This window comes from Phalacrocorax aristotelis, chromosome Z, assembly GCF_949628215.1.
Source record: "Phalacrocorax aristotelis chromosome Z, bGulAri2.1, whole genome shotgun sequence".
In the NCBI taxonomy this organism is placed as follows: Eukaryota; Metazoa; Chordata; class Aves; order Suliformes; family Phalacrocoracidae; genus Phalacrocorax; species Phalacrocorax aristotelis.
This window is the reverse complement of record NC_134311.1, coordinates 77451527-77476940: the sequence shown is the minus strand read 5'-3', so window position 1 is coordinate 77476940 and position 25414 is coordinate 77451527. Positions and strand designations below refer to the sequence as shown.

The 25414-nt window shown below is 44.6% G+C and overlaps 1 protein-coding gene across 6 annotated transcripts in view; it reads right to left on the bottom strand.

The window, feature by feature from the left end:
* Positions 1 to 25414, bottom strand: part of SETBP1 (SET binding protein 1) — a 267217-nt gene that overhangs the window by 126883 nt on the left and 114920 nt on the right. For 4 of the 6 annotated variants that reach the window (XM_075079766.1, XM_075079761.1, XM_075079762.1 and 1 more), the window contains one exon: positions 19200 to 19271. The exons of the other annotated variants lie outside the window; for them this stretch is intronic. In XM_075079766.1, coding sequence (XP_074935867.1) covers positions 19200 to 19271 — 72 coding nt within the window. The remainder of the gene's footprint in view (positions 1 to 19199; positions 19272 to 25414) is intronic. 6 annotated transcript variants of the gene reach the window in all.

Below are 25414 nucleotides of genomic sequence, written 5' to 3'. Positions count from 1 at the left end.
CGATGTCTCTGCTCTCTGCAGCACACAGATGGGTGAATTAATAAGAAGAAAGGAGTCCAGCTACCAAAATTGCCCTTCTTGATGCTTGCCATGGTTTTCATTATTGAAAGACTTCTTATTTATAAGATCACAGGTGTGCTAAATAGTAATAATAAAAAAATCCTAACCATTCTCACAGACACAGATTATTCTTTTCCTTAATCTAAGACAAAACCTAGAGACCCTGTTGCCCACAGCAATCCCTCCTCTCAGCCCCTGCCTCCTCCCTTTCTGATCAGCAGGGCTGCTATGAGTGAAGGAGAAAGAGCAAGGCCTGAGGGCACTGGCAGGGCACTGCAGTCAGTGTGTCACTGTGATAATCTGCTTAAATGAGGAGGCCAGGGCATAATTAAATATCCTGGCCTGAAGTCCTACAAGAGCAGCTGGAAGATCTGATGCTCTCCCCATAATAAACTCTAGCTCATTTATTACTGCTTTGCATATGTATCTAGAAATGAGTTCAGCCCCAAGCCCTGACTCTCCCCATTCTCTATCACCAGAGATACCAACCTCCTGTTCTCAGATTATGTATGGCACTTATTTTTATCTACATCTGAGAAGCCACAAAACTAAGCACACAGATTTTGTCACACTTTTTCCTGTGGCAGCCACAAAATCATGCATGGCAAAATCTCCTTACAACATCACTGCAAGCGCACAAAAATAAGAGATGGTCTTTCAGAACACACTTTTCTACAATTTTGTCTTCACAGAATCAGGAAGATGCGTTGAGTTTCCAAACATACTTTAGCAATTCAGCAGGATTAGGAGCAACCAGCTGGAAGTCACAGAGCAGTTGTCCACTGGGCTCCTCAAGAGATGAAAACCACTCTTGGCTTGTGTGAGTCCAACAAGACAGAGAGGATGCATTTGCTCTCTGCTGATAGATTTTTAATAACAGGGAGGTAAGCAAGCTCCGTCAACTCATTTGCACACTGAGCGTGAGAGAATAGGGTATGAATAAATTTAGGGCATAGATTAGAAGAAACACTGCGGACAACAAACCAAACAAAGGTTAAGATAAAATTTAATGGACTCGTGTTGGGGGGATTACAGGACACAAGGGAAGGGATGCACTCACTGTGAGCTGGATGTGACAACCCTGGAAACCCCATCTAACCTTACACTGGCCTGATTTGTGCTAACACCACTCAGATAGTACAGAGATGGTAGCAACAATGGTGGTTAGGATGCCTAGCACCCATGGCTCTTTCTGATGCCCAGAGCTCTGTTTTAGCTCTACAGGGAGCCTGGAAATCCATTTCAGACTAGATGACCACCTTCCTAAGACAGGTAATGGTAGGGTGAAAATTGCACCCTTTGTCATCCTGTTTTCTCCTCCATACATTTCCTCATAGTCCTGAACTTGAATGGCTTTCCTCATCCTTTGGCACCAGCTATTTTTGATTCTTCCAGAAGGTGAAATTGGATTTCCTGCTGATGTAAAGCACAATGGCTCCGTTTTGGCCACGGAGTCACACGAATGTAAAACTGGCAGGACATCAGTCAGGCCTTCAGATACAGCAGACATTAATGGGTGAAGTTCATTCAAATATTGTAGCTTCCACCTGGATTATCTCACCCTTTTGTCAGGTTAATCAAAATGTGCCTGGCTGCCTTTTCCCTGATGCTCAAAGAACAAGCCACGTACTCTGACCTTTTGCAACATGCAAGAGGTCTGTATTTTACGTGCCAGCTATTCCTCAGTAAAAATGGGTAAACCTAATGGCTTCCTGTGAGAATGCTATTTTTATAGAGATAAAGAGAAAAACAGTCTAATAAAAGCACTGTCTTAGCAGCTGTCATTTTCTTCTAACGAAAAATTCGTTCTGGCTGGTAACACAAATCAAGTCGGCCTCTCAGACCCTTTCTTTTTTTCTTTCCAACTGAGAAAAAGTAGCTGCAAGGTAAATAAAGAATAAAGTGCTAATTTTCAGGGAGCTGGAATTTGGAAAGAAACATACTTTTTCAGGGCTGATTCTTAAGCAGAGGTAGTGGCATTCACCTCTAACGTTTGGATGCCAAGCTGTCAGCAAGAGACTTCAACACCGCCTTTATCTCTCCTCTTTTCTATTTATACATTATACAAAGCTATTTTTTCCTGGGTTTAATTGCACATCAAAGGACCAACTGAATGGATTGGTTTGGGAGGTTGCTGATAGCAACGCTGGGGAATCCTACAAATGCAAGTCTAAAATTTCAGTTCTTTCCAGTGGTATATTAGCCAATACAGGGAAAGCCAATGAAATACTTCTCAAGCAGAAGCACCCTAGTTGTGCTTCTATTATTTGCAAGTTCAAGATGGACACAGAGAAGATTAAATAACTATTTATTTTATTAACTCCCTCCTTCTAAACACACATTTCCTACCAAAGAAGACACCAATGACAATGCTCATTTCAGTCTTTCAGAGACATAGTGGCAGATCTTTCAAGACATTCAGGTGGCTCAGAGTCCATCAACATGTCCTGAAAAATGCAGCTTAGCCTCCTATTCATTCATTATATAGGGTTGTATAAAATGAATCTCCCAATTACCTTTAGGCCGAATACATTTGCCTTGGCAAATATGGATTTTGAAGGAGTGCTCCAGGATTACAGAAAGACAAAAATCACAACATTAAGATTGATTATACTGGACACAGGTATCAGGCTGAGTGCTTCACTGACTTGGTAAATGAATAGAAATGCCTACAACACTATATTCCCATTGTAACAGAGATGTGACCACTGCAGAGCACCTCAGCTGGATTAAAACCATTTTCGCAGCACTGAGCCCATCTCCTCTGAGATTTTATGCACAAGAAAGGTAAACAAGCACAACTCCAGTCAAAGTTGCACAGCCTTTTTTGACACATTGAGTTGATTATTTTTGTCTACTTCCTCGAGCTTTCCAGCTCATACTGACTTAGCTTCTTTCAGATGAAACCTCCAGAAAAGCTGAGGGTCTTTCAATATTCTTAAAGCTCCTTGGAATGTCTCAGTGTCAATTATTGCTTATTTATGAAAGGAAAGGAAAATCAAAACACACCGACCCAAACTCAGGAAATAATGAATAGACAGAATTCCACATTCATAAATAAAACAATATACTTCCTATAGCTCTTACATAATCTTAAAGGGTTGTTGTGTTTTAAAACCAGCTCCATTTTAGCATGTCTTTTTGTTCTACTACTGCTGTGTTACTTTCAAGTGGGAGAGGTGTTTGACAAGTGAACCTTCAGTAATGACAGCTGCAGCTTTTATTGACTTTTTTGAAAATATTGAGCTAACTCAGAATTACTGAGCTCAACAGCACTTGTGAGCATAAACTAAAACAGTATGTGACTGCTACACATTGCATGAGAATTTATTTAACATTAAACCCAACAGAAGCTGAATGGCCAAACCTAGAGACACTGAAATACTGTTGGAAAACCTTTTCCCTCCCTGGATTGGACATAATCCACCTCTGGGCTTTATTTCACTGCACATACACAAGTATAATTTACCATAATAATTTATAATGAGTGCATACATTTGTAATAGGGCCAGTTTCCCTAAACTGTTTCTGTTCACTTGCAGAAGCATGACTTTCTGAAGAGCACAGCGTACAAGGAGATGGACACAGGCTTGGGGGGGTGTAAGATGGCTCAGCCCTCTTTGACAGTGCTTTCTTATGCCACACAGCTCTTCATGTCCAGTCCCTTGAGGAGTGCCTCCAAAGAGCTTAAGAGAACATACCTGTTTGCAGATACAGAAAACTAATTACATGGAGCCAAATCTCAATGGAAATAATAATAATAAGAATTAGAATGTTGCAAACAGTACTCATCTGGGAATCTCAATTAGCTTCACAAACAGTAATTAATTTAGCTTCTTAACTCTCTGCAAGATAGAGAATTAGTAATGTTCCCATTTTATGGACGGAGATATATACATGCAGAAATGTCTGCAAGACAGTAGCTGGAGTTAGACAACACCTCTTCTCTTGGCCTCTTCTCTGTCTTGTGCTGTCTCCCATCATATCAGATGGTATTCTCCCATTCTTCCTATACAAAACTGTATCCTGCTGTTTTGGACCAAAGAAGAAACACATCCAAAGTCTCCTAGGGTTTAACATAACCAAAGCCTGCAGTGCTCGGCATGAGGCCTGCATTAAGTACCTTTGCTTGGCTTCCCTTGTGCTGTGATAGAAAATGTGTCCAGAGAGGAACCCACTGGATTTGGCTTAGTAACTCAACGGTGAAGATCCCCTAATGCGGCCTATGACAAATCTGGCTTTATTTCTTCTGCTGAATACGGGTATTACCCAGGAGAAAAACCTACAAAAAAGTCAGATGAGATGCCAAGAGAGAGACCTGCATGCCTTTAACCTTAGATGCAGGGCATGAAGTGTCAGGGCTCTGAGGGCAGTACTGCAACATGCTGAGGTAACAGGTCCTTCCCCAAAATAAACACCAAGCCAGCCATACCAACAGAGCCGCCTCTAGCTTTATAATCCATTTGCCATTTAAAATGTCCATATGAGTTGTTACATTGCAACACACACACAATTAGTATGCCATGAACACCTCAGTAATACTCAGTAAGTATACAGAGGAAGGGGAGGAATCAAGGAAAAGGTTAGTGACATTGATACCAATCTTAACGGAACTTGATTTACCTGCTTTCTGAAAAGGAAAATCTTTGGGTATCCTCAAGGTATTAAAGATGTTTGTTTTAGTTGAAAGTAACTGAATATCATATGGACTTGGTGCCTGCTGAGTTACTACCTGTTCCACAAATGCTCACGTGTAAAATATCTTTGAATGTAAGACTGTCCTGCAGGTAAGACAGGAAGTAGGATATGTTCTCATCTATTTTTAACTTGATCGCAGAGTACGTTTGTGACTTGGAATAATTATTTTTCATTGTGTCTTGGTTTCCCGCAAAAGAAACAAGGCTTGCAGCTGGTGTCCATGGCAGCTATGCTGCAGTGAATACAAAGTGGATGAGAAATATTACTACTGGACAGTGTAGGGGGACATTTCAGACCCGTTCACATTTTGTAGGATTTTGGACGACTACATAAACTGCCACGCCAAGCAAATAAGGTCCAATGCAGTGACACTGCTGGAAAAAGGAACCACATCCTGGCATGCTCCTCTTCTGAAGCCTACCTCTGCATTAATTTTCCCAATTTATGGTTACTAGATGGTTGCCCTGCAAATTTCCTTTGCCACATCTCTCTGATGTGAGCCAGCAGCTCATCTGCTTTGTGTCTATTTGTGGCCAGTATGAACTGTGAGGGCTGAAAACACATCCAGGGGATCTTTTACAATTCTTAGTGATGAGGAGGGCTGCGAGCAGCAAAGTGTGTCACTTACATATTTGTCAGCTGCAAAGCTGAAACTGATAGCGGGGTACGAATAGAGAGCCGATAGCCTCACCCCGATCTGATACTTCATGTGGCAGATCATATTTCTGGGGGCACCTGTGCCTGCCCCAGGGATGGCTAGAAACAAGTCCTGCTGCATCCCACTGAGGATGTGCTCATGCTATCACACCAGCTGTCAGGGACCGAAAGGTCAGGGTAAACCAGGTGCAAAATAAAGCCCTGCTTGAACTATCTGCTGTTTGTCAGTGCTTAAATACTCACAGTCCAGTGTTGGTCAGGATGGTGCTACTATGGCTTTGTTATTATGCCCTGTTTGTGGTGTTCTCCAGGCACCTGCACCCAGGAGATGGCGGTGAAGACAAGCTGGGAGGCAAAGCTGAGCGAAGGCCACCAAAACCACAGAAGGCAGCTGGAAGCCAGGCTGGTACATGTAAAATGCACTATCACTGAGGGGCTAAAGATGGCAGTGGCTGCTAAGGGAGGATGAAAATTGGAGGGGAAGATGTTACGCACCTTGGAGATGAAGCCACCCCTTGGTGTCTCAAGTAGGAGGACAGAGGATGAAATGTCATCCAGCCCTCCCCAGTCCAGACCTTAGTGGTGATGGAAGGGAATTAAATCAGCTTTTAAAATTTCTGGAAGATATCACAGTGGTTTGCACTGAAGTTGTCAGTCAGGCAGATGTACTCTTTAAAAGCCCATGATTCCCCAATTAGCAGGAGAAGAATCACAGCAGTTCTGCAAAGTGGCTATGGTGACACCCATCAATTTCCTTGGACTTGAATGTAAACAGTAATGAAAAGCTCCCACTAACTTTCAAGGGAAACACATTCTGAGTGCGCATGTGTCTTCGTGTGCCTTTGCCATCTGGAGAGACACAAGGTCCCTCTATCTCTCCCTGAGACAAAGGCAATGAGCTACAGGATCACTGTCCGTAGCAGATCCCAACAGCCCATGTCTTGACAAGCTGCTTGGCTTCTTGGGAGGATTCTTTGTTTTTTAAAGTCAGCAGCAGAAAGGGAAAGGGAGGATCACCTTTGCATTCACAGAACAGTTGGGATCAACAGCAGCATCTCTTGCTCCCAAGCAACTTAGCACCTCTTGGCGATACCCTGCCCCAGCTAGAAACAAGCACAGGGGAAAAAGGGCTACTCTGGGCTCTGAGCCTGACACAGGGAAAAGAGAAACTTAAAAAAACCCAGAACCCAAAAACCAAAAGAGAGAGAGAAGCTCTGCAAATGAACAGTCAGCATAAACAAAGTGTATCAGCCCAGGCAAGAGACCGAAGCACAACTGCACTAAACAAATCACGGTGGAATCAGCAATTGGCAAAGTAATTGGCGTTATTACAGCTGATGGAAAATTTTTGATGCCGCCCATGTTCGCTTTCGAAACACTACTCAGACATTTAATTGGCTCAGTTCTCATGTAGCTGATTGCTCTTTTTTTCCTTCTGCAGTGTATCAGGCGTGTATCTACAGACAGAAACTTTGGGATGTGGTTCCCTGGCTCTGTCTGCTGGCCGTGAGATGGGGGATGAAGTTTTGCACAAACTAAGGAATGCAGGAGAAATCTGTGGAGAGAAATAGGTCTGACCTGGAAAGTCAAATCATTTCATCCTCTGTGTTCCTCCAGTTCTTCATGAGTTCAAATCTAACACTACAAACAGCCCTATGTTTGCAGAACCTAAAGTACAGAGCATTAAACAAGGGGATGTCACCAAAGGGTGGTATCAGTGCTTTAGTCACCATATAGGTAAAATTGCCTGCTAGGTGTCTGTGCTCAGAAAATGCTTCTTCCACTTGCTAGACCCTTTGGCCAGAGCATCCTCATACTCTGATTTGAGCCCTCTTCCAGAAAACCTGCTGTCCCCCACAGGTCACACCTGCATGGGCAGGGAAATTTCAGCTAGGGGCTTCAGTGTCTTTCCCCAGTGTTTTTTAAAAGCCTCACAAAATCATTAATCTGTAGGGAGCAGCCAGGTTCCTTAGGTATATGAAATTGGGGCACAATGTTTTTTTAAGCTTTCATCAGGAAGAGCATCTTGGCTTGGTGTTGAGACACACATTCAGCATTTTTTTAACCTCCACTCCCTAGGTCTAGTGTTAAGCCTCTTGATATACCCTTTGGAGGACATCCAGGTCTAGGAGCAGAAAGCTGTTTCCCTGGCTGGGCAACAGGTCCATAGGGCAGCCAAGGCTGTGGAGGAAGGATGCTATTGACCACTTCCCTCCTTTGCTCCTCTAGCCTATTGAGAGCTGTATGATCACAGGCTGCCTTAATGAGAAACACCGTGGTGCCAGTAGCTCTGCAGCCATGTGGAGGGATGGCTCCTCAATTATCAGGGAGTTGTTTTCAAGTACGCCTTCTCCCTGGAAGCAGCAGGAAAATTTCTGAACCTGCCTGATTGATTAATTCATCAGCTGATTTCACTGGGAAAAGATCCATTTATATTTACAGCTCATTTCCAAGGAGGATGGAGCCCGAAGAGGCTCATCCATCATATCCTTTGTCATAGCAAATCAAAGGCAGCTCCACGACGGGAGACTCCTAATGCTGAAGGGAGAGGGTGTTTGGCAGCGTGGCTCCCAGAGACTTCTGGAGCTGCTGGCCACCAATTCCCTTGTTTTTATTGAAAAACAAAAATCCCTCCCTGTGAAATGATCTGGTGCGTGATGGCAAAGGATTTGAAGGGATGTGGTGGCCCTTCAACAGCCAGCATTGCCAGGCAGGACTGAAGCATGGCCCCTCAAGGTCTGCAGTAAGGCTGGTCAGTATGGCTATCTGTAACACAGCAAAGCAATTTGGGAACACCACAGGTTCCTGACTTGGAGATCAGAAGGATGGCTTCAGGATTAAGCACCTGCTCCAGGGCTTTTAAAAGCCCCTCAGAATCACAGGGTTGGGGAATGGGATCATTTTCAACAAGCAAGTGCCTTTTCACCCTAAACAGCTGGCTAATTATGGGTGGTCCAGTGCCACAGTTAGCTGTTGTAGGGAATTACAGTATTGCCTTCGTGTCTCTGTGCCTCCAGAGTCACTGCTGCTACTGCCAGACACCAGCACAGGACCCGATGAGCCATAGAGAGCGTCAGAAGAAGTCTTAACCCAAGCTGCCTTCAAAACAAGTTTGAGACCAGAAGACGACAAAAAGGCAAGTTCAACACAAGGGAAGTCAACTCTTCCTTTCCCCATGCCAAAGAAGACTTACAGAAAATCCCACTAGAAAGAGTCAACAGCTACTGCCACTGATAAAAATGAAAGGAAAACACAGGCAGCTTCATGCTATTTGTTTTATCTACCAAGCTGAATATTTTCCCTTGCAGTTACTACTTCTGAGTGCCTGAATCTGTCAGAGAAAAGGTGACAGTACCTCAAGAAGTCAACGGGGAAATGCCCACACCCTTCATCTCAGTTTGATGCAAGCCTTGGATTCACACCCCATATGAGCCTGTCTACAAATGCGAAAACCTTCCCACTGGAGATGCAGTGGACTCCTGGGATGGGATCTAAGAAGATCTAGCTCTGCACCTGGCAGTGCTGCTCTATGACCACCAACAAGTCACCTCACTTGGTGTTTTTTCTGTTCTCTGAAATGAGCATAGCATCCTGCCCTGCTTTCTGAGACACTGAGGTTTATGTGTGAAAAGCACGGCATAAGAACTAAGTATTGTCACATAAAGCAAGGTGAAGCTATAAAAAGAAGGCAAGCTAATGTGGGTGCCATTAAAATCCTGACACTGAGTGCTAGAAGTGGCTTAAATTTGCTGCGGTAGTCCCACTGTTCCCTTTTATTAAGCACAGGGAAATATTGCCTTGCAGACAAACATTGTGATGTGGTAAATGTCCAGAATTTAATGGAGTCCATTATAATTGATGAAAATGTAGCTTTCATTAGTTTATGAATACCTTATTCATATATATTTTTAAAAAATCATCCAGAAAGAATGTTTTCCTTAGGCAAGTGCCAAGTAAGAAGGTAAACAACTTCTGCTAATACACCTTCATCTCTTCCCCAAGGCTGTCTCTCCTGCACAGGAAAGGCTCTTGCTACACATCCACCAATCTTCTCCACAGTCCTCTTGCAAACCTCTCCTAGTGCAATGCACACAACCCCAGCAAGAGCTGGCCACAGCTGGGTGTGTCGATAGGCACTGTGAAGCCTTTTTCTACGGCTGCCTGCTCGCCTCTGCCAACCCTTCGACTCCAGTCTTCACCTTTTAATGTCACAGAGTGTTTGGGCCAAGAACAATAATATGTTTGCTTTATGATGCTACAACCACGGCGGGGATTTTTATGGACTACCACAATATCATCTTCTAAACTGTGGACTTGCTGCTGATTAAAAGGGTCATACTGGCTGCGAGGGAATCTGTGTCTTTATTTGTTCACAGGAAGGATGCACCAAGAGTTCAAGTTTCTCTCTCCAGCCTCAACCTCTTGGTGTTTTGATCATGACCACCTTTGAGAATAAAAGGAGAATTTAGCTCTTAAATGTGATTCAATCACTGGTGTCTCGGTTAACATAATCCATGAAAGGACTGGTTTCTTTTTTGCACAGGACAAGGCTGAGACCACAGAGTTGAAATGGGAGTAGCGTGAAAAAAAAATGTATCTTTTTAGCTAAAAAGGGCCAATCATTAACCCGTAAATAAATGAGTGGTTATTAAGTTTTAATAACACACTCTATTCTGTTCCTCATTCATGAAGAGAGGTGAGGAAAGAATGTTTTGAGGTTTTGAAAGATATTTTTTTTAACTAGAGAATTACACATCATAGTATTTCAGTGCCAGAAACACCTGCTGACAGTATGATTGCAAAACAGGACATTCTTGAGGCTGCAAGAAAATGGGCACAAAAAAGAGAAACCTGTTATCAAGTAAAATATCTGAAGACTGTGGTCGACAATGTGTACTTTTCTCTTGCTTTTAAAAGCGTCACATCCTCAAATTCAAGCAAGCAAATGGCTGCCAAAACCACTCTGAAACCAGCAAGCTGCTTGCGTTGGACCCATCATTTTTGGTATCTTGGCCTCTTGACTGTCACATTGATTTTTATTTAATTTGATTTTGATCCAAGGCAATTGAACAGGATTTTGAGGTCACCAATGACCTCTGAACTTCAATGCTGGCATTTTGAGGCATTTTATCTAAAGGAGGAGATCAGGGCAGATATGGCCATTCACACACCATCCATTGAAAAAAAATGTAATGACATCATTTGTGGTTTCAGTTGAAACAGCTGAAGTAGGCTGCTGAGGCTTTACAGAGAAGAGGTGATACTGCTGGAGGGAGAAATATTTTGAAGAACACGCAAGCACAGCATCACCTCCTTTCGTTGATACTAAACAGCCACAACTTATGACAACTTCAGCTCTAACTCCATGTTCTTACACAGAACCCTGAGCTATAACTCATACCTGCTCCTGGCTGTCTGAATTTTTGATTCCCCCCTCTGAAAAAACATAGAAATGTAATCTTTGATATGAAGTCAAGTCTTAGCAAATGCCAGTAGATACAGAGCGTTGCATTGCCTCTCCCCTGCAACTGAGACTGCTCTGAGCACATCAGACCTGACCTTGCTTCCTCCCAGTAAGAGATAACACATCTCTTGTTCCTCACATAGATTTCCCAAGACATTGTCTTGAGCTTCATTTCCCAGGTGCTAAGTGGCTTGCTGAAGCTCTCAGATGAAGGATCAGGGTGATAAATTTGCTCCTTGGCAGCAAGGGGACCTCTGACGATATGGATGAAGGTCACCTGGAAGATAAAACTAAGCAGGTTACACCATAAAAAAAAAAACCCTCAAGACTGACACCCTGCTGCACACATGCCTCCTGCCCAGGGGAGGACCCTGGCCACCATTAGTTGTGCTCCTCCGTACGTTGTGAGAAGTTTCTCAGACCCTGCAGGACAGCTGAGTGTGTGACCATGTTAGCAGAATGAGTCAAGGTTCCGATGGCTCTACATCAGGAGCCACATGGGCACGTGTGCTGCTCCTCCTTCTGCCAAATGACCCATGACAGGAATGACCTGAAGAAAAAGGAGCCTCTGGGTGTCTCCACAACGATTCCAATGGCCTTTGTGCAGTGAGCTCGTCGTTACTAGCAGCCTCCTCCGTTCATACCTTACCCTTCTGCCTGATACTGTCTGCAAGCACAGCAAGTCCTGACTATGCTGAATCAAAGATGAAGCCACCTTCCTGATGAGGGGAGGGAGGCACTGCAGAGGGTACCATGTCTCCTGATTCCCTCTTCCTAAGGCATGTGTTAGGAAAGTTATTTTCCTCCCTCACCTCAGTAGGGGCTTTCATGAACTGCTTCCAGACATCTGAGGCTTCTGTTTTTACCCTTCCACCTTTGTCCTGCACCTTTCCCAGCCATGGTGGCATGGTGGAGCCACTTCCTTCTCCCAGATGTCTACATCTCCTCCTTTATCCTCACCAAGCTTATGCTCTGCTCACGTCCAGGTTACTTTCTCCTCAGCACTCTTATTATTGAAGTAAAGCCACTTATTAAAGAAACACTATCAGTGAGAATATCATCCTATAGTTCAGCTGCTGCTCAAGTAGAAGATACCAGAACTATAGTATTCCTATATGAAGGGTACTGTGCAAACTAATTTTGGTTGCACATAGGCAAAATAAGGATTTAATGTATCTGCATCTAGTAAAATCTGAAAAGAGCTTATAGGAAATCATGCCTATATCTTAGTTAATGAAATTCTGGGCCGCTTCTAGGGAGACTGACAATTGTAAATTCAATCTGCCAAACTTTCATTCACAGCTTCATTGCAAAGCCATTACAGATCCAGCAAAGACCGCCAAACTCACAGGGGTGTGTGTGAAAGCACAAGTGGGAATGGGGAGCACTGCGTTTTCTTCCTGCCAAGGCAACCTGTCAGTCTGGGGGGGCAAGATAGCAAAGAACAGATGCTCTTGACACTGCCGGCACACCTCAGTGTTGCAGGGCTTTTTTCCTCTCAGGCGATAACTTGAGCCTGAAGTCACCTCCACAAGCAAACCACACAAGCCGTCGTTAAACGACATTGCTCATGATGCTTGGAGAAGGCTGCTGGATGTCTCAAGCCACCCATCCACAACACATTTCACTCCTCCTGTGAAGAAGAGCATACTGGGATGCTGATTAGTTTGGCCAGCCAAACTGCTGCTCTGCACCATTAGAGGAGGGTACCAGAGCTGATGCAGTTTGATTTTGCCAGTGCTCTTTGCAGCTGGTTTGCTGCACCCAGAAACCACAGAAGGCTGAAATGAAACCGTATGCACCATATCTACAGGTCCTGTGTGCACTGATACCCTTGTGTTTATGTTCATGCTTTTTATTATGCACGGAACGAGGGTGTGCAGAAAACATCAGTCCCTGTGAGATAGCATGCCATAACGATTTTCAAGTCAGTTGCTCTGCAAAAAAAAACCCAGGCTGCTAACAAGTAATGCCTGCAAAGTTTGGTGCCTTGATTTCTGCTGTGTGGATCAATATTAACAGTACTATTGTATTTCCATGGCATACTCAACTGACGGAGCTATTGATTATTTGGTATGTAGCAGTGCATTGATACTTGATAGCAAACTCGGACACTGAAACAATAAATGTGCTGCTGTTAACAAGTAATAGAAGGCATTGAGTTTCAGTGACACAGCTGGGATATTGCTTCCTTTGTTTAAAATGGAACATCTTTGCCATGTCAAAAATACAATTTACCTATCTGACTTACTGAAATACCTGGAGAAAATACCTTCTTCACTGAAACCTGCAGATTACGGTCATGTTTCCAAATATGTGCCAAATTACATCAATTATTTTGTCCCCATTGTGTCCCCAATACTTGAGGTATGCTTGAAGGGAAACTGGTTTGTTTGATATGCTTAAACATGCATTATATCAGATCACCTTGTGTATGAATAGATTTCAATGAAAGAAAAGAGAGTGAAACATTACACTTTGGTTGCAGTAGTCGAACCAAAGTTATTTTTTTCACCGAGGTTTTTTATTCAGTGTGAAAAAGTGTGTGTGTGTATATATATATTTGGATAGGGAAACTCAAAACAAAACTTTCCTTATCAAACAAAGGGTTTACTAATATTTGAAAGACATAATGCTATATCCTTCCATGAGCTATTTTATTATATATAGGTCTATGATTGTCTTCTACGGACACATTCAACTATCAGCCACCAAACCATCAAAAGAAAACTGTACAAAACACTAGTCTTAAAACTGGAACTTATTGAAAAAGGAGCCTTCCTATGGTGAGGGAGAAAAAAATGTTTTCTGTGAAGAAAAATAACTTAAGACACTCAGTGTTGCAGGACAGAACAACTGAATGGCTTAAAAGTCTTTTAATATGAGCTCAGAGGGGGAGGGGAGGTGACTAGTGAATATGCAGGAAATGCACCTGTACTATACATAGCCTTTTTCTGGGATAAAATAGTCTCTTCTCTGCAGTCAGTGTGTTGAACCCTGTAGGCTTAGCTGCCTTAGCTGCCATCTACGATTTGGAGAGGTGAGAACAAAGGGAGGCTGACAGCCTCTGATGGTGGCTGCCCTCTTTCTCCCACTGCTGACAAATGGAGTTTAGGATGATTGAGTCCAGTTTCTCAGCTGGGCCTGAGCCTCAGCCACTAGTAAATTAAATGTGTCCAGAAATATTCCCAGACATTGAGGCCAACTGGCACAGAATGGTTTGTATCTCTCCTTGCAACCATATTTTAGCTTCTCTAACACAGCAGCTAAATGCAAACATCACTGGGATGAACCCTGATCCATGCTTAGGAATGATTTAGGAGTTTGTTAGTTGTTGTGGACCAAAAGCATGCCAAACACTGTTCTAGTATTTTGAGTATATCCAGGCACAATCCCATGCCAAGCGACGTTCCCAGACACTGCTTAACTTGCTTAAGCCACATGCAGCCGAAGACATTGGTATGGCACATGTTCTTATTCACCTTTTCCTGCACAAGATCACCTCATTCCAGTGGGGAGAAGGGAGTTGTATGGCTCTAAGTTTTATTATAGCAACAATTTTTTTGCTGGTTCATGATATCGCTCTTACTCAGTGGGAAACTGTAGATTATTGCTGTCTGCATTCTAAGAATAATTGCAAGAAGCAAGAGGTTATGCTTTTAAAATGACATAGATGTTATACCTGGGCAGCCTAACTTCACAAACAAAACTACTCTCCTCTTTTTCCCATCCTACGCCACTGTCACCTGTCTAATACTACACCTTCAACATTTGTCACTTTAAATTGCATACCCCAAAAAAAGCATCCCACCTCAAACACTTGCTATATGCTCTAATCATGCTACGCTGGAGGACCATAAGATGTCCCATAGGAATTTCTGTGCTGAGCTGCCCACGGCAAAGTGAGTCTGTTTACATGGGTCACTCTGAGGTACAAGATGAATGCGAGCACTTTACTTTGAGAAGAACTGACTATATCCGGGCAGGCACCATCTGACAGAGGGCACAGCAGCACTAATGCAGTCCCACACCAAGAAGAAAGATCTTTGTATGGTGTTGCACTCTCCTATACCCCACAAGAACGCAAGCACTACAAGGCAGTGGAGGGAGGCAGTGGAAACATTTTGTGCCTACAGCCTCTTCACCACACATACCACAAAGCCTTCTCAACAGAGTGGTTTCAAAACTGTCATCAGAAGCTGATGGTTTCACTCCTGATGCTTACAACTCTTGTCCATGGGTATCACCTCTTCAGCAACGGACTCGTGGTTTGCCGATGGAGCTTGAGAAGAAGCACCTTGTTATAATGAGCTGTCTATGTTTTGGCAATGGCACTTCCTTGGTGAACCGGCAGCACCAAGGCTGCCACCCACCCTTCACAGTGTCTGCTTTTCCCAAAGAAAAGGTGGTGGAGAATTGTGTCAGGCAGCTGGTTCCTCCTCGTAGCTCCTATTTGGACACCTCTGTGGCCCTGGCAGCTGCAGCTAAAAGCACCATGTGGGCTCACAGCCTCAGCATTTCACAGTGACTCCCTGACTGAGGAAGCTACACTGCCAGGAGGATGGCAGATAACTTAATGCCAGGAGAATCTAATACCTTATGATCCTATGATCTAGTGCAAAAGGCAGGAGGAGTAGGAAGCCCAGCAGGCACCTGATTGAAGAGGCTGGGGGAGATGAGAGGAGACAGTGTCCTGCTGTGCATTTCCTCCACCTCCATAACCTTCTCATTTTCAAAGAGCTTCCATAGGGCTGTGGCAGCTATTGTTCTCCAGACCTGGTGCATCAGCATTCCCATTACACTGATAGCAGTTTGGTATTCGCACACTGACAGCCCTTCTCCCTCTTCCTATCATGAAAATGAGCAGCTTATTTGGCTTCAAGATGTACAAAATGTGTACAGTTTGGATACCTGTGTGCTAATGTGTACAGGGCCATGCTACGGTGTCCATAACCAGCACGGGCCGCCTGGGCATGCGCTCGTGCTCAGACAGACCCACACGCATTTACATCAGACTTCACAAACATGTGTCCATCCTCCCTTCCTTCTAAAAGTGATCATAGCAGCCAGATCAAACTGTGGCATAATCATGACTGATGTGCAGAGTCAGACATGAACAAGAGTTCCTTTATGCCCAATTATCAAGAAGGCTGAAGATTCATATAGGCCATTAAGATAAAAAGGAGGCTAATTTAAACCTACAGCAAAGTTTAAGGAGTAATCCTGCACAGGCCAGTAGGTAAGGTCAATGTAAAAGTTGTTCTTGTTTGTGTTTGGCTCCACAAAAAAGGAAAATACTATCAGGGCTGTGCATTTTTTAAAACCTGTATTTCTTTTTTTTCTAAAGAGTGTTGAAATAAGTTTAAGTATCACTGTTACTATCTCAAGGAATGACACGGAGACACTTCCATGTGAATGTTTCCCTTTGCATATTCACCATGTGCATACTTTCAGTTTGGGGACTGCAGCTCCCCTGTGGTCCAAGGACTCAGGGCCCATTTTGTGTAGATCTTTCTGCCAAAATGGGGTTATTAGTGATCGGAAATATTGCAAGGTCACCCACAGCCTTGGTAGAAACAGGAGGGTAGGAGAATATTAGGGAGAAACTGTAAGCTGTAATATCCAACTTCCGTTGGCAAACTCAAGCATATTTGGATTGTCTGTACTAGTATTTCCCTCCCTTGTTTTCAAATTATTGTCCTGGCCCTGGTGATTAACCACCTGAATATACCAAAGAAGGATATTCACAGGAAGGATCTCATGATAAAAAGGCTATTCTTGGCCCTCTTTCCATCACATCATAATCTGTCCACTAATATGGCTTGAGATCTCAGCTGATCAAAAGGTCATCAGATGCAACCACTCAGTATCACTCTGTCTCTGTTCAGCCAAAGGCGTTTTACTCCATGCAGCAGGCAGAGGCATGCAGCAGCAAAGCCTTCAGATCTGTTTGTATAATAGATGAAGTCTTCTCTATATGACATTTATCTTCCTTCAGGGAGTGACACCTGATAAATAAATCTCTAGTTCACAGTGAATTTAAATAAAACAAAGGCAAATCATATCCCTGCACATTGTAAATATATAACTGCAGAGAATGCAGGAGTCCCCACTCTCCCACCATTTCCATTTCTACAAAAGCTGTGAGGTGCTAAGCATCCTCAAATTCTGCCAAAATCAAGTGACCCAGATCTCTGAGAACATTACAAAGAGCATAATGATAACATAGGAGGGACTGAAAGATACATCACTCATTTAGACTAAAGAAATGTAAAATTTACCTGTTTTAAGTTAGCAAAAAGCAAAAGCCAGGGAAATGGGCTTTATTAGCATATCAGTAAGAATAATGGAGTAAAAATGAGGGGGAATCTAGTAAATGGGGAAATGTGTGAATAACACTAGAGTGGACAATTTTCAAACATCCTGCAATGAATAAAACACTGAACCACATCCCTCCCACCACCACCACATTGTCCAGTTGGTCATGGCTGTACTGTGATGTGCTGGTGGCAATGGTTCCATCTCTCTTACACTGCACCCATGCCTGGATGTCAGCCATCATCTCCAGCACTGACTGCAGCTAATTCTCTGGCCATCCTGCATTCAGGTGGTTGAACACGGGCAAAAACACAGACCGCTGCCCAAAACAGCAGAGAGAGAAGGTACCACTGCCATCAAACGCCTGCCACCTGAAGCCCTTGCCTAGTGGGTCTGCAGAGCTAGTTTCTGTGAGCACTACCGTTGGAAAAAGCACTGTTTTGCATCTCCAACACACCTGAAGAGTTGTCACAAGCAAATTAAGCCCCTCAGCATTTCCTAGACTACCCACCTGCTCCTTGGCTCTCCAGATGCAGAGCTCTACACCAGGACCAACAGACAGTTTATTTAACCGCAACTGGCAGTCATTTTGTTCTTCTCCATGCTTTCAAAGCTGAGAGTCATCAAAGATTAGCAGAAAAAATCATGACTATTTTTCCCTAAGAAGCAGCACTGGTAATAGGCTTCAGGAAAAATCCTCCTAAATGCAAGTGATAAGCGCAGACTGTGTGAAGGCTGACAGGTCTGATTATAATTATCACTGCAAGGGGACCAGCACTAACCTCCCTCTGGAAGGCAATGACAATTCCTGGAAGGGAATTATCATAAACAAAATCATTGCAAGTGGAACTGTCTTTCATAGGGGAACTAAGTAAAACCTTGATTTAGGAGGGAAAAGAACCCAAAACCTTGAGCACTCATTGAAGTTTGTCCCAATAGAAAATGGTACTCAATCATATGTTTAAGTTTTGTTGACTTTGGGCTGATGGGAGTAAAAGAATGAAGGAGGACATTTGAAGCATCGGATGGAGTCATGCATGTACCATGTGTGTAGTAATAAAGGATATCTTCTCTAACCATATTCAAAGAACCTGCTCTACAACATAACGAACAGAGAGCCCCAGAGAACATGTTGGTCCAGACTGAGCTAAATATTCAAAACTAAGACAAAACTCAGGCACCCTTGTACCAGCCTTTCCCCTTTCCTCACATTGTAGCAGGAAGAAAGCCAAACAGAACCAATACAGTGCTCTTCAAGTTGCATCTATACATAGAGTTCCTCAAATTGCATCTGTACCTTGACTGAAATACCACAACATTGCTTTTCAGCACAGTTTTGAGGTAGATACGGTAGGTACTATCCCATGAAGATCACCCTATCCTAACCTTCTTTGTGCTTTCTCTGACAGCATTACATTTTTCTTAGGCTGCAAGTTGTTTTGGCATTTCTCATTTTATTTCCAATGGAAACTCCGAAATAGAGAAACTTGGGCAATCTGAAATAAGAGTGGCAGTACAATAGCTTTTTCTTTCTGAACAAAGGGAAATAGATATTATCTTCTTAATAGTGGGCTGTAACTGCAGAGGAGATGAAGAGGAGAGCCTCAGCGTCAAAGGCAGTTCTAGGAGTTTCATTCTCATTATATCTCAATGGAGTGAAGCAAGTAAATTGCGCAAGGAGACATATGGAAGCTCACTACGCAAATGGCCTATTTAAGGCTCTTACTTCCTAATTAGGTCCTGGTGTCAGGAGGTTGGTAACAATTATTCACACATAGATCATTTGGATACAATACAAACTGTTCTAAAACCCAAACCATCATAATGGCATACATTAAAAAGAAGCCCTATTTAGCTTGATCTTTTTAGACTCTTTAGCACTTGGAATATTAGTTTCTGTGTTATGCACATCTTAAATTTCATGACTAACACTGCAATAATGGTTTTGAAAGGGGAAAAGGAAGAAACAAAAACTTTCACAGCCATAACCTCTTGTTCTTACCTTGTTCACAGATTTCGTCAGTGGACTCTGCACAGGGAACCCACACTCTCTTCCCAAATTCTTCATCTGACTCTGTAGCATTTCCCAGAGCAAAGAGAAAAGAGAAAACCTTGATTGTGGGAATGACTGTGCAGAAAATGGTCTCAAACATCCAAAGTTTTGCTCTGCTTCTCCATTTCATTACATCATTCTACATGCCCACCACCGCTTGCCAGCTGCGGCCCTCTGAGCACCCGGTGCTGGGGTTCATCCTCGGCCCCACTTTGTTTTGAAAGGTTCCCCAAGCTTCTCCTTAACCCACCAAATGTGTAGGTTTCTCCTCCCAATTAGCCCTGGCAAGCATGGCAGCACCACAGGGCCATCACAGTTTTCCCCAGCAGCTGCTGGCTGTGCAATGACCCAGAATGGCAGGGAGTGGTGTAATGGATTCCTATGACAACCTGTGTTGGAAAGGCTCGGGAAGAACAGGAAGGTGTCACAAGATGCCAGCCTACATGCTTTGTTTAAGATTTAAAGCAGGGAGCTGAAGCCAAAGATTACCACGTTGCAAAACCATTTAAAACAGGGTAAATGCTTGTGCTTCAACATCATGACTGTGGCATACCCACTCTGCCCTGTGCTTCTGCACTTCTGGTACGAAAATGAGATCTTCCTCTCCCCTTCTTCCCCTCCTGCTTCCTCTCCCCTCTTTGCCCACCTCTTGAGCCCTTCACACAAAGGTGAAATATTTTACATTTTCACCTGTAGTGATGCAGATCACGGAGTGTTTTCTTTGCTTTGCTTTTCCCTGATTTTGCCCAAGGCATCCTTTTAAGCAGCAGCCTGTGCAAAGATAATAGGTGGCACGATTCTCTGTAACTGGAATCAGCAACAAATCAGCCATCTGCCACTCCAGGGGTCTGAGATTAACCCAGCTACTGGACCGTGACTGCAAAGCATTTGCACATTTAGATTACAGAAATGTGAGGTTACCGGTCCAAAACAATAAACGACTGAGAGTGGGGAAGGTGTGGGGAGAAGGGGTGGAAGATAGCCTTGAAAGAGTCCTCTGGATTAACCCTTCTAGACATGACACAGGTCATCTTTTAACAACTCCAAGCAGGCAACGTTTCTCATTATAAAGTGTTAAAAAGATGAGGGATTTGAAGGAAGCAACTTGTGATTCATGAGATATGGTGATTCAGGGAAATATGTCCACAGACACTTCTTTGATACAGAAAGAAATAAAGACAAAGACATTCAGCTGCCTTGTCAATGCCTTGCAATACTCCTTGGGGGTATGACCAAGCCACTCGGATGGCTTACTTGGACCACTTGGAAAGCACAAGAGTAACATTGGTGTTCCAAGAAGGATGAGGTCCCTTACTCCAGAGCGTTGTCAAGATATTGAGGAAATGAGAGAGGTCTGCATTCTGAAATATAAAGGTTTAAGAAGGTCTCTTCATTCACTGTCCTCAGTTTATCTTCCTGAACAACTAATGCCACATTGCTACTTTGTGCACATGGATGCCACTGGTCTACATTAATATTTGTCCGTATTTTTGGGATTCTCCCTATAAATCTGCTGCGAATTGCTTTTTGGTAACCAAAGTATTAAGAGGTTTAAATCAGTAGTAAACACAAGCTGGCTCCACATATAAAAGCGTGAGCCATGCTCTGTGCAGGTGCAAGGCAGGTTAGGACAGCCGCCAGGGTCTTCTCTGCTCACTTTGATGTGGGCTTTAATCCCAGGTCCTGGCATTCACTTTTGTAGGTTGGCATCCCATGGTCAGGGATCTCAGATTAAAAAGAGGAGTTTGTGGCCAGAGAAAGAGGTTCAGCTGCAGCGAAAACCATCAGCAAGGACTGCTGGGAATTTCAGGCAACGTCTGCATGGTGTGTGCCCTTGGTGAGGATGGTAGCTTAAATACACATCTCATTAAGTCAAAAGAGGCAACTGAAAAGCAAACAGCAAACACGTGTATATAAAACCACATATTTTTATGCGTATACTTTATTCACAAAGAACAGGTGGGATCTGGTGGAATGTACAATGGCACACAGATTACTCCAAGTGACTTGGCCAAACCTCTTGTTGACATTTGCCATGGTTTCTTCACCCTGTCCAAGGTTTCCTGGGCCAAGCACTACATATTCCTCACTTGTGACAAAGAGAAAAGCACAAGAAGAGAAAACAGCATCTCTTCCGTGCAAGCTCAAGTTGAGCTTCTGTGGTTCAAGGCACAGCCGAGAGGACGAAGAGTAAGCGGTTGCTGCAGAGGTCCTACTCCACACAAATCCTACAAGCACCACCTCAGAAATTAGTGCACCTCCTAGCAGCATTAATTTGGGACTGATCTTTTGATCCTCTGCTGAGAAAGGACCATTGATCTGCGAGGAGCTGTGAGAAGAAAAGGGTGAGGAGACCAGTCTGGAAAATATATTTAACTCTCCCTAAATTCCCCATTATTTATCATGGTGTTTCCAAAAGGCACTACCTGAGCAGAATTACCTGAGCCCAAAACCAGACCCATGTGTCTGAAACCAAAGGTGAGATCTGAAGTGGTTTGGATGTACACTAGGGAATGGTTTTCAGATGAGAGACAAGTCACAGGGATCATTCCATGCCTGGGACTACAAATAGGACCATGTTAACAACCCAAAAATCCACAAGCTCCTGAGATACAGTAAGTTAATGAGTCTCTGCCTGTGCTTTGGAAAGGTCTCCTTGAACTTGACCTGCTGGTTGTATGAGTGCTAAATGCTCTTAAAATAGGCTCTGGACCCATTTTCAAACCTAAAGGCAAGGTTTTTATCTTTTTACATTCTCTAAAATTTCTGTAAAGCTAACCAAAAACTTCAGGTCCAAATGCCAGCACAATCCATAGAGGAGTATATGTGTGGGTGTGGTGGAAGATCTTCACATTCAGCTTCAACTATTGGACTACTACAAGAACATTTTTGTGCTGGTAACAATTTTAAAAATATCTTTTAAAAAAAAGGTCCTTTCGTGTACCTTTTCCTAGCCTGTGAATGAAGGGAATAGGGGACAAACACAGGGCAAAATCTTTTCTTTCAGATAAAAATCACAGTAAAACTCCAGCCGATACCTTGCAAATTAACCTTTCGAATTGCTGTTGAAGTTTCAGTCCTATTTGATTTTTTTTCTGTTTGTTTCATTGAGGCAGGCTTTGCAGGAAGGGGATTTTGCGACCGAGCACCAACACTGCATTAACCTGTTCAGCTGAGCTGTGGAACTGTCTGGAAGTTGTCTCGTCCCCCAGCAAATGAGAACAGACCACCGACGCAGGCGACGCTGCACCTTGCAGAGATCTGCGTGTCCTACAAGTAACCTTGCATCAGGATACAGAGCCACGAGAGCAGCCTTATGGGTACAGAGAGAAGAGGATGAGGACAGCGAGAAGGAGGGGAAGGAGTGGCAACAGGAAAATAATCAGAAAACTCCCTGGGAATCAAGTCTTCTTTTCCTCCCTAGGAGGAATATTAAAAAAATAAAAATACCTCCCCAATAAGGAGATGGCAGGAGGGGATAAGCACACTTGCTCCTTCTCTGCCTAAAATCCTTTCCAGAGAGCATAGCAACAGACACACATGGGCTAAAGACCAGTTACAAGCAGAGCATGTCTGCCAGGTGCTTCCCATGCTGTACCAGCCCTGGGGTGCAAGGGGCTGCTCCCCTTCTGCTCCCTCTCTAACCCAGCTCGCCAGCAAGGGCCCCTCTTTTTCCCAAAACCCCTAAAGATCACTGGGGGTGGATGATGGGAGAGAAGAGTGCCACATTTAAAAGGCAAAGGGGAAGCGGAGGGGTGGGAGAACACCCCTGAGCCCAGCTGGTGGTCCCGCGGTCGCAGCCATTCTCATTCCTGGCACGTTTCGCTGCTCTCCAGCGCAGCCCAGCTTCGAAATATTAGTGCGGTGCAGAGTGCCATTTTCGAGTTGATGCAGCTCCTTCTTGGCACCGGTTCAGCTTTTTGTCTTGCCTTCTCCTCCAAGCACCCAGCGGAGGGAGGAGGAAAGAAAGGAAGAAAATAAAGCCCTGCCGCTTTGCTGCTGGGACCGTCAGCCTCCCCATGGCACCTTCTGCCTCTCCTGCAGCACCCTGCACCTCCCAGCCCACTCCCAGCTGAATCCACTTGGCAAACATAAATCTCTTCCCACCTCCACAGCAGCCAGTTCACAGCCTCCTACCCCCCCTCACCCCCCCCCCCCCCTTTCATAGCTCACTCCTTTGTACTCCTCTAAATTTTTCCAGCCAAGCATTACAACCTTCCACCCCCCTTTCTCCTCCTTCCCCAGCCCTCCCACCTCCCTCCCCTCACATCAGCAAAAAAAATCGTGCCACGGTTGCCAATGCGCTGGTGTCTCCTCGGACAGAGAGCCACTGCACCCACACCATGCCTGGCAGGTCCAATCCAGCTCACAGCTGCCCAAGCACAGGCGAGCAGCAGTGCTCACGGGCACACATGCATGTGCACACACACGTGTCACAGGGCACGACGCACGCCGTTTGCATCCCTTGGCAGTGCTGTAAATACAAACTTCCTGCAAGCCTGCATTTGGCAACTGAATTCCTCCTCCTGCTTGTGGGGCCGGGAGAAAAACGGAGGCAGAATAGTGAGGGAGGGAGGGTTTAGTTTTTTTAAGCAACCCAAACACAGCACTGAGTGCTGCCACCACCAACTTCTCAGCCTGCTGTGCTGGCAACCAGCTGCCAGTTCCAGCCTGGCACCAGCTTTGATTTGTTTTTCTCTCCTCCTAAATGCCCTCCTCTCAAATATTAATTCCCTTTTCTTTACTTTTTAGGTTTTTTCTTCCTTTTTTTCCCTCTTATCTTGCCCATAGAGGTGTCCCTTCCCACTCCAACCCACAAATCCAAACTAGCACATGTGGAAGGAGCACCAAAGGGAGTGAAATGTGATGTAACACTCAATGGACCAAGAAGGGGGAAAAAATCCCATATGTACACACAACATATGTATGCCAGGATGTGCAAGCCCCAGCCCCCTCTGCAAAGGAAGGCTGAGACAGGTTTGTCTGGGAGGTAGAGTAAAGGTTGAGGCAAAATGCATGTCCTCCATGGAAAGGACCCGAGAGAGCCAACTTACAGCCAGTGATGTGACTCCAATTAAACTAGAGTTTGGAACACTGACATATGTATAATGGAGATAAAGTGGTGTAAAATGCACCTTGTCTGGTGCCTGGAGGAAAGAGATTTGGAGAAAAAATGTAACAGTGTTGATGCTGATGCTGGGGGTGGCTTTGAGGGGCATGGATAGAGGAAAGAAGATGCTCTGGGGATTTTAGCATGGTGGCATGAGTGCATTAAGCTGCAAGACAAGCTGAAGACCCAAAGCAGGGAATGGCCCTGTGGGGTTTTTTGTGAGCCTGGTTGGACTCTCTTGACCACTGAGACACATCACGGGGGATCCTTGAAAGCCAGGTGAGTTAGAGGGTGGTGAAACAGATGGGCACTCGTTGTGTCTTAGGCCTGATACCTCCACTCCCTGCGGCAATGAGTCCCTCAGGAAACCTGGCAAAAGTGCCAGGAAAAGGCTGGTTCTTGCCGAACACGGTCTGGCCACCCCAGGGAACGGCAGAGCAACCGGCTCAAAAGCGGGGTCGCCGAGGCAGACCAGGAAACAGCCAGCATGCTCGGGGTGGTACAGACAAAACAGCAGTGTCCTGAGCAGCTGCCTAATATGTACCTTGGCAAAATCTCGCCTGGCTGTGGATGAAGCAGAAATCGCAGGCTGGAATCGTAAACCCGTCAGTTGGTCAGACTTTTGCTTCCCTGGCCTGCACGTATAACGCAGGAGGAAAGCAGAGGGCTGGGTGACACCCTCTAGCTGCCAGGAGCCACATGGAGGAGCTGGTCCTTCGGCCTCCGCCAGCTGCTGCATGTGGAGCAGCTCATGGGAGAGTGCTGAAGTGGACTTAAAATAAGCAGATGCCCTGCTGTGACTGCATTCACTAAGGGACGTGTGTGTTTGCATACTTAAACCCAGCCTCAGGCCTGTGCCCGTGGGAGCACCTCTGCCACTGGGACGTGTCTCCTGCGCTAGGTCCACGTGAAGTTTTCTCCAGGCCACTGCAGCACAGCTGGGGGTGGCTGGCTGGGTTGGATGAAGTGGTATCCAAGTAGGGCCACCAAATCCCCTCTTCTGAGTTGTGGATTCACTGTCCCAGGTCCTTTGCATAACAATGTCATCCAGCGT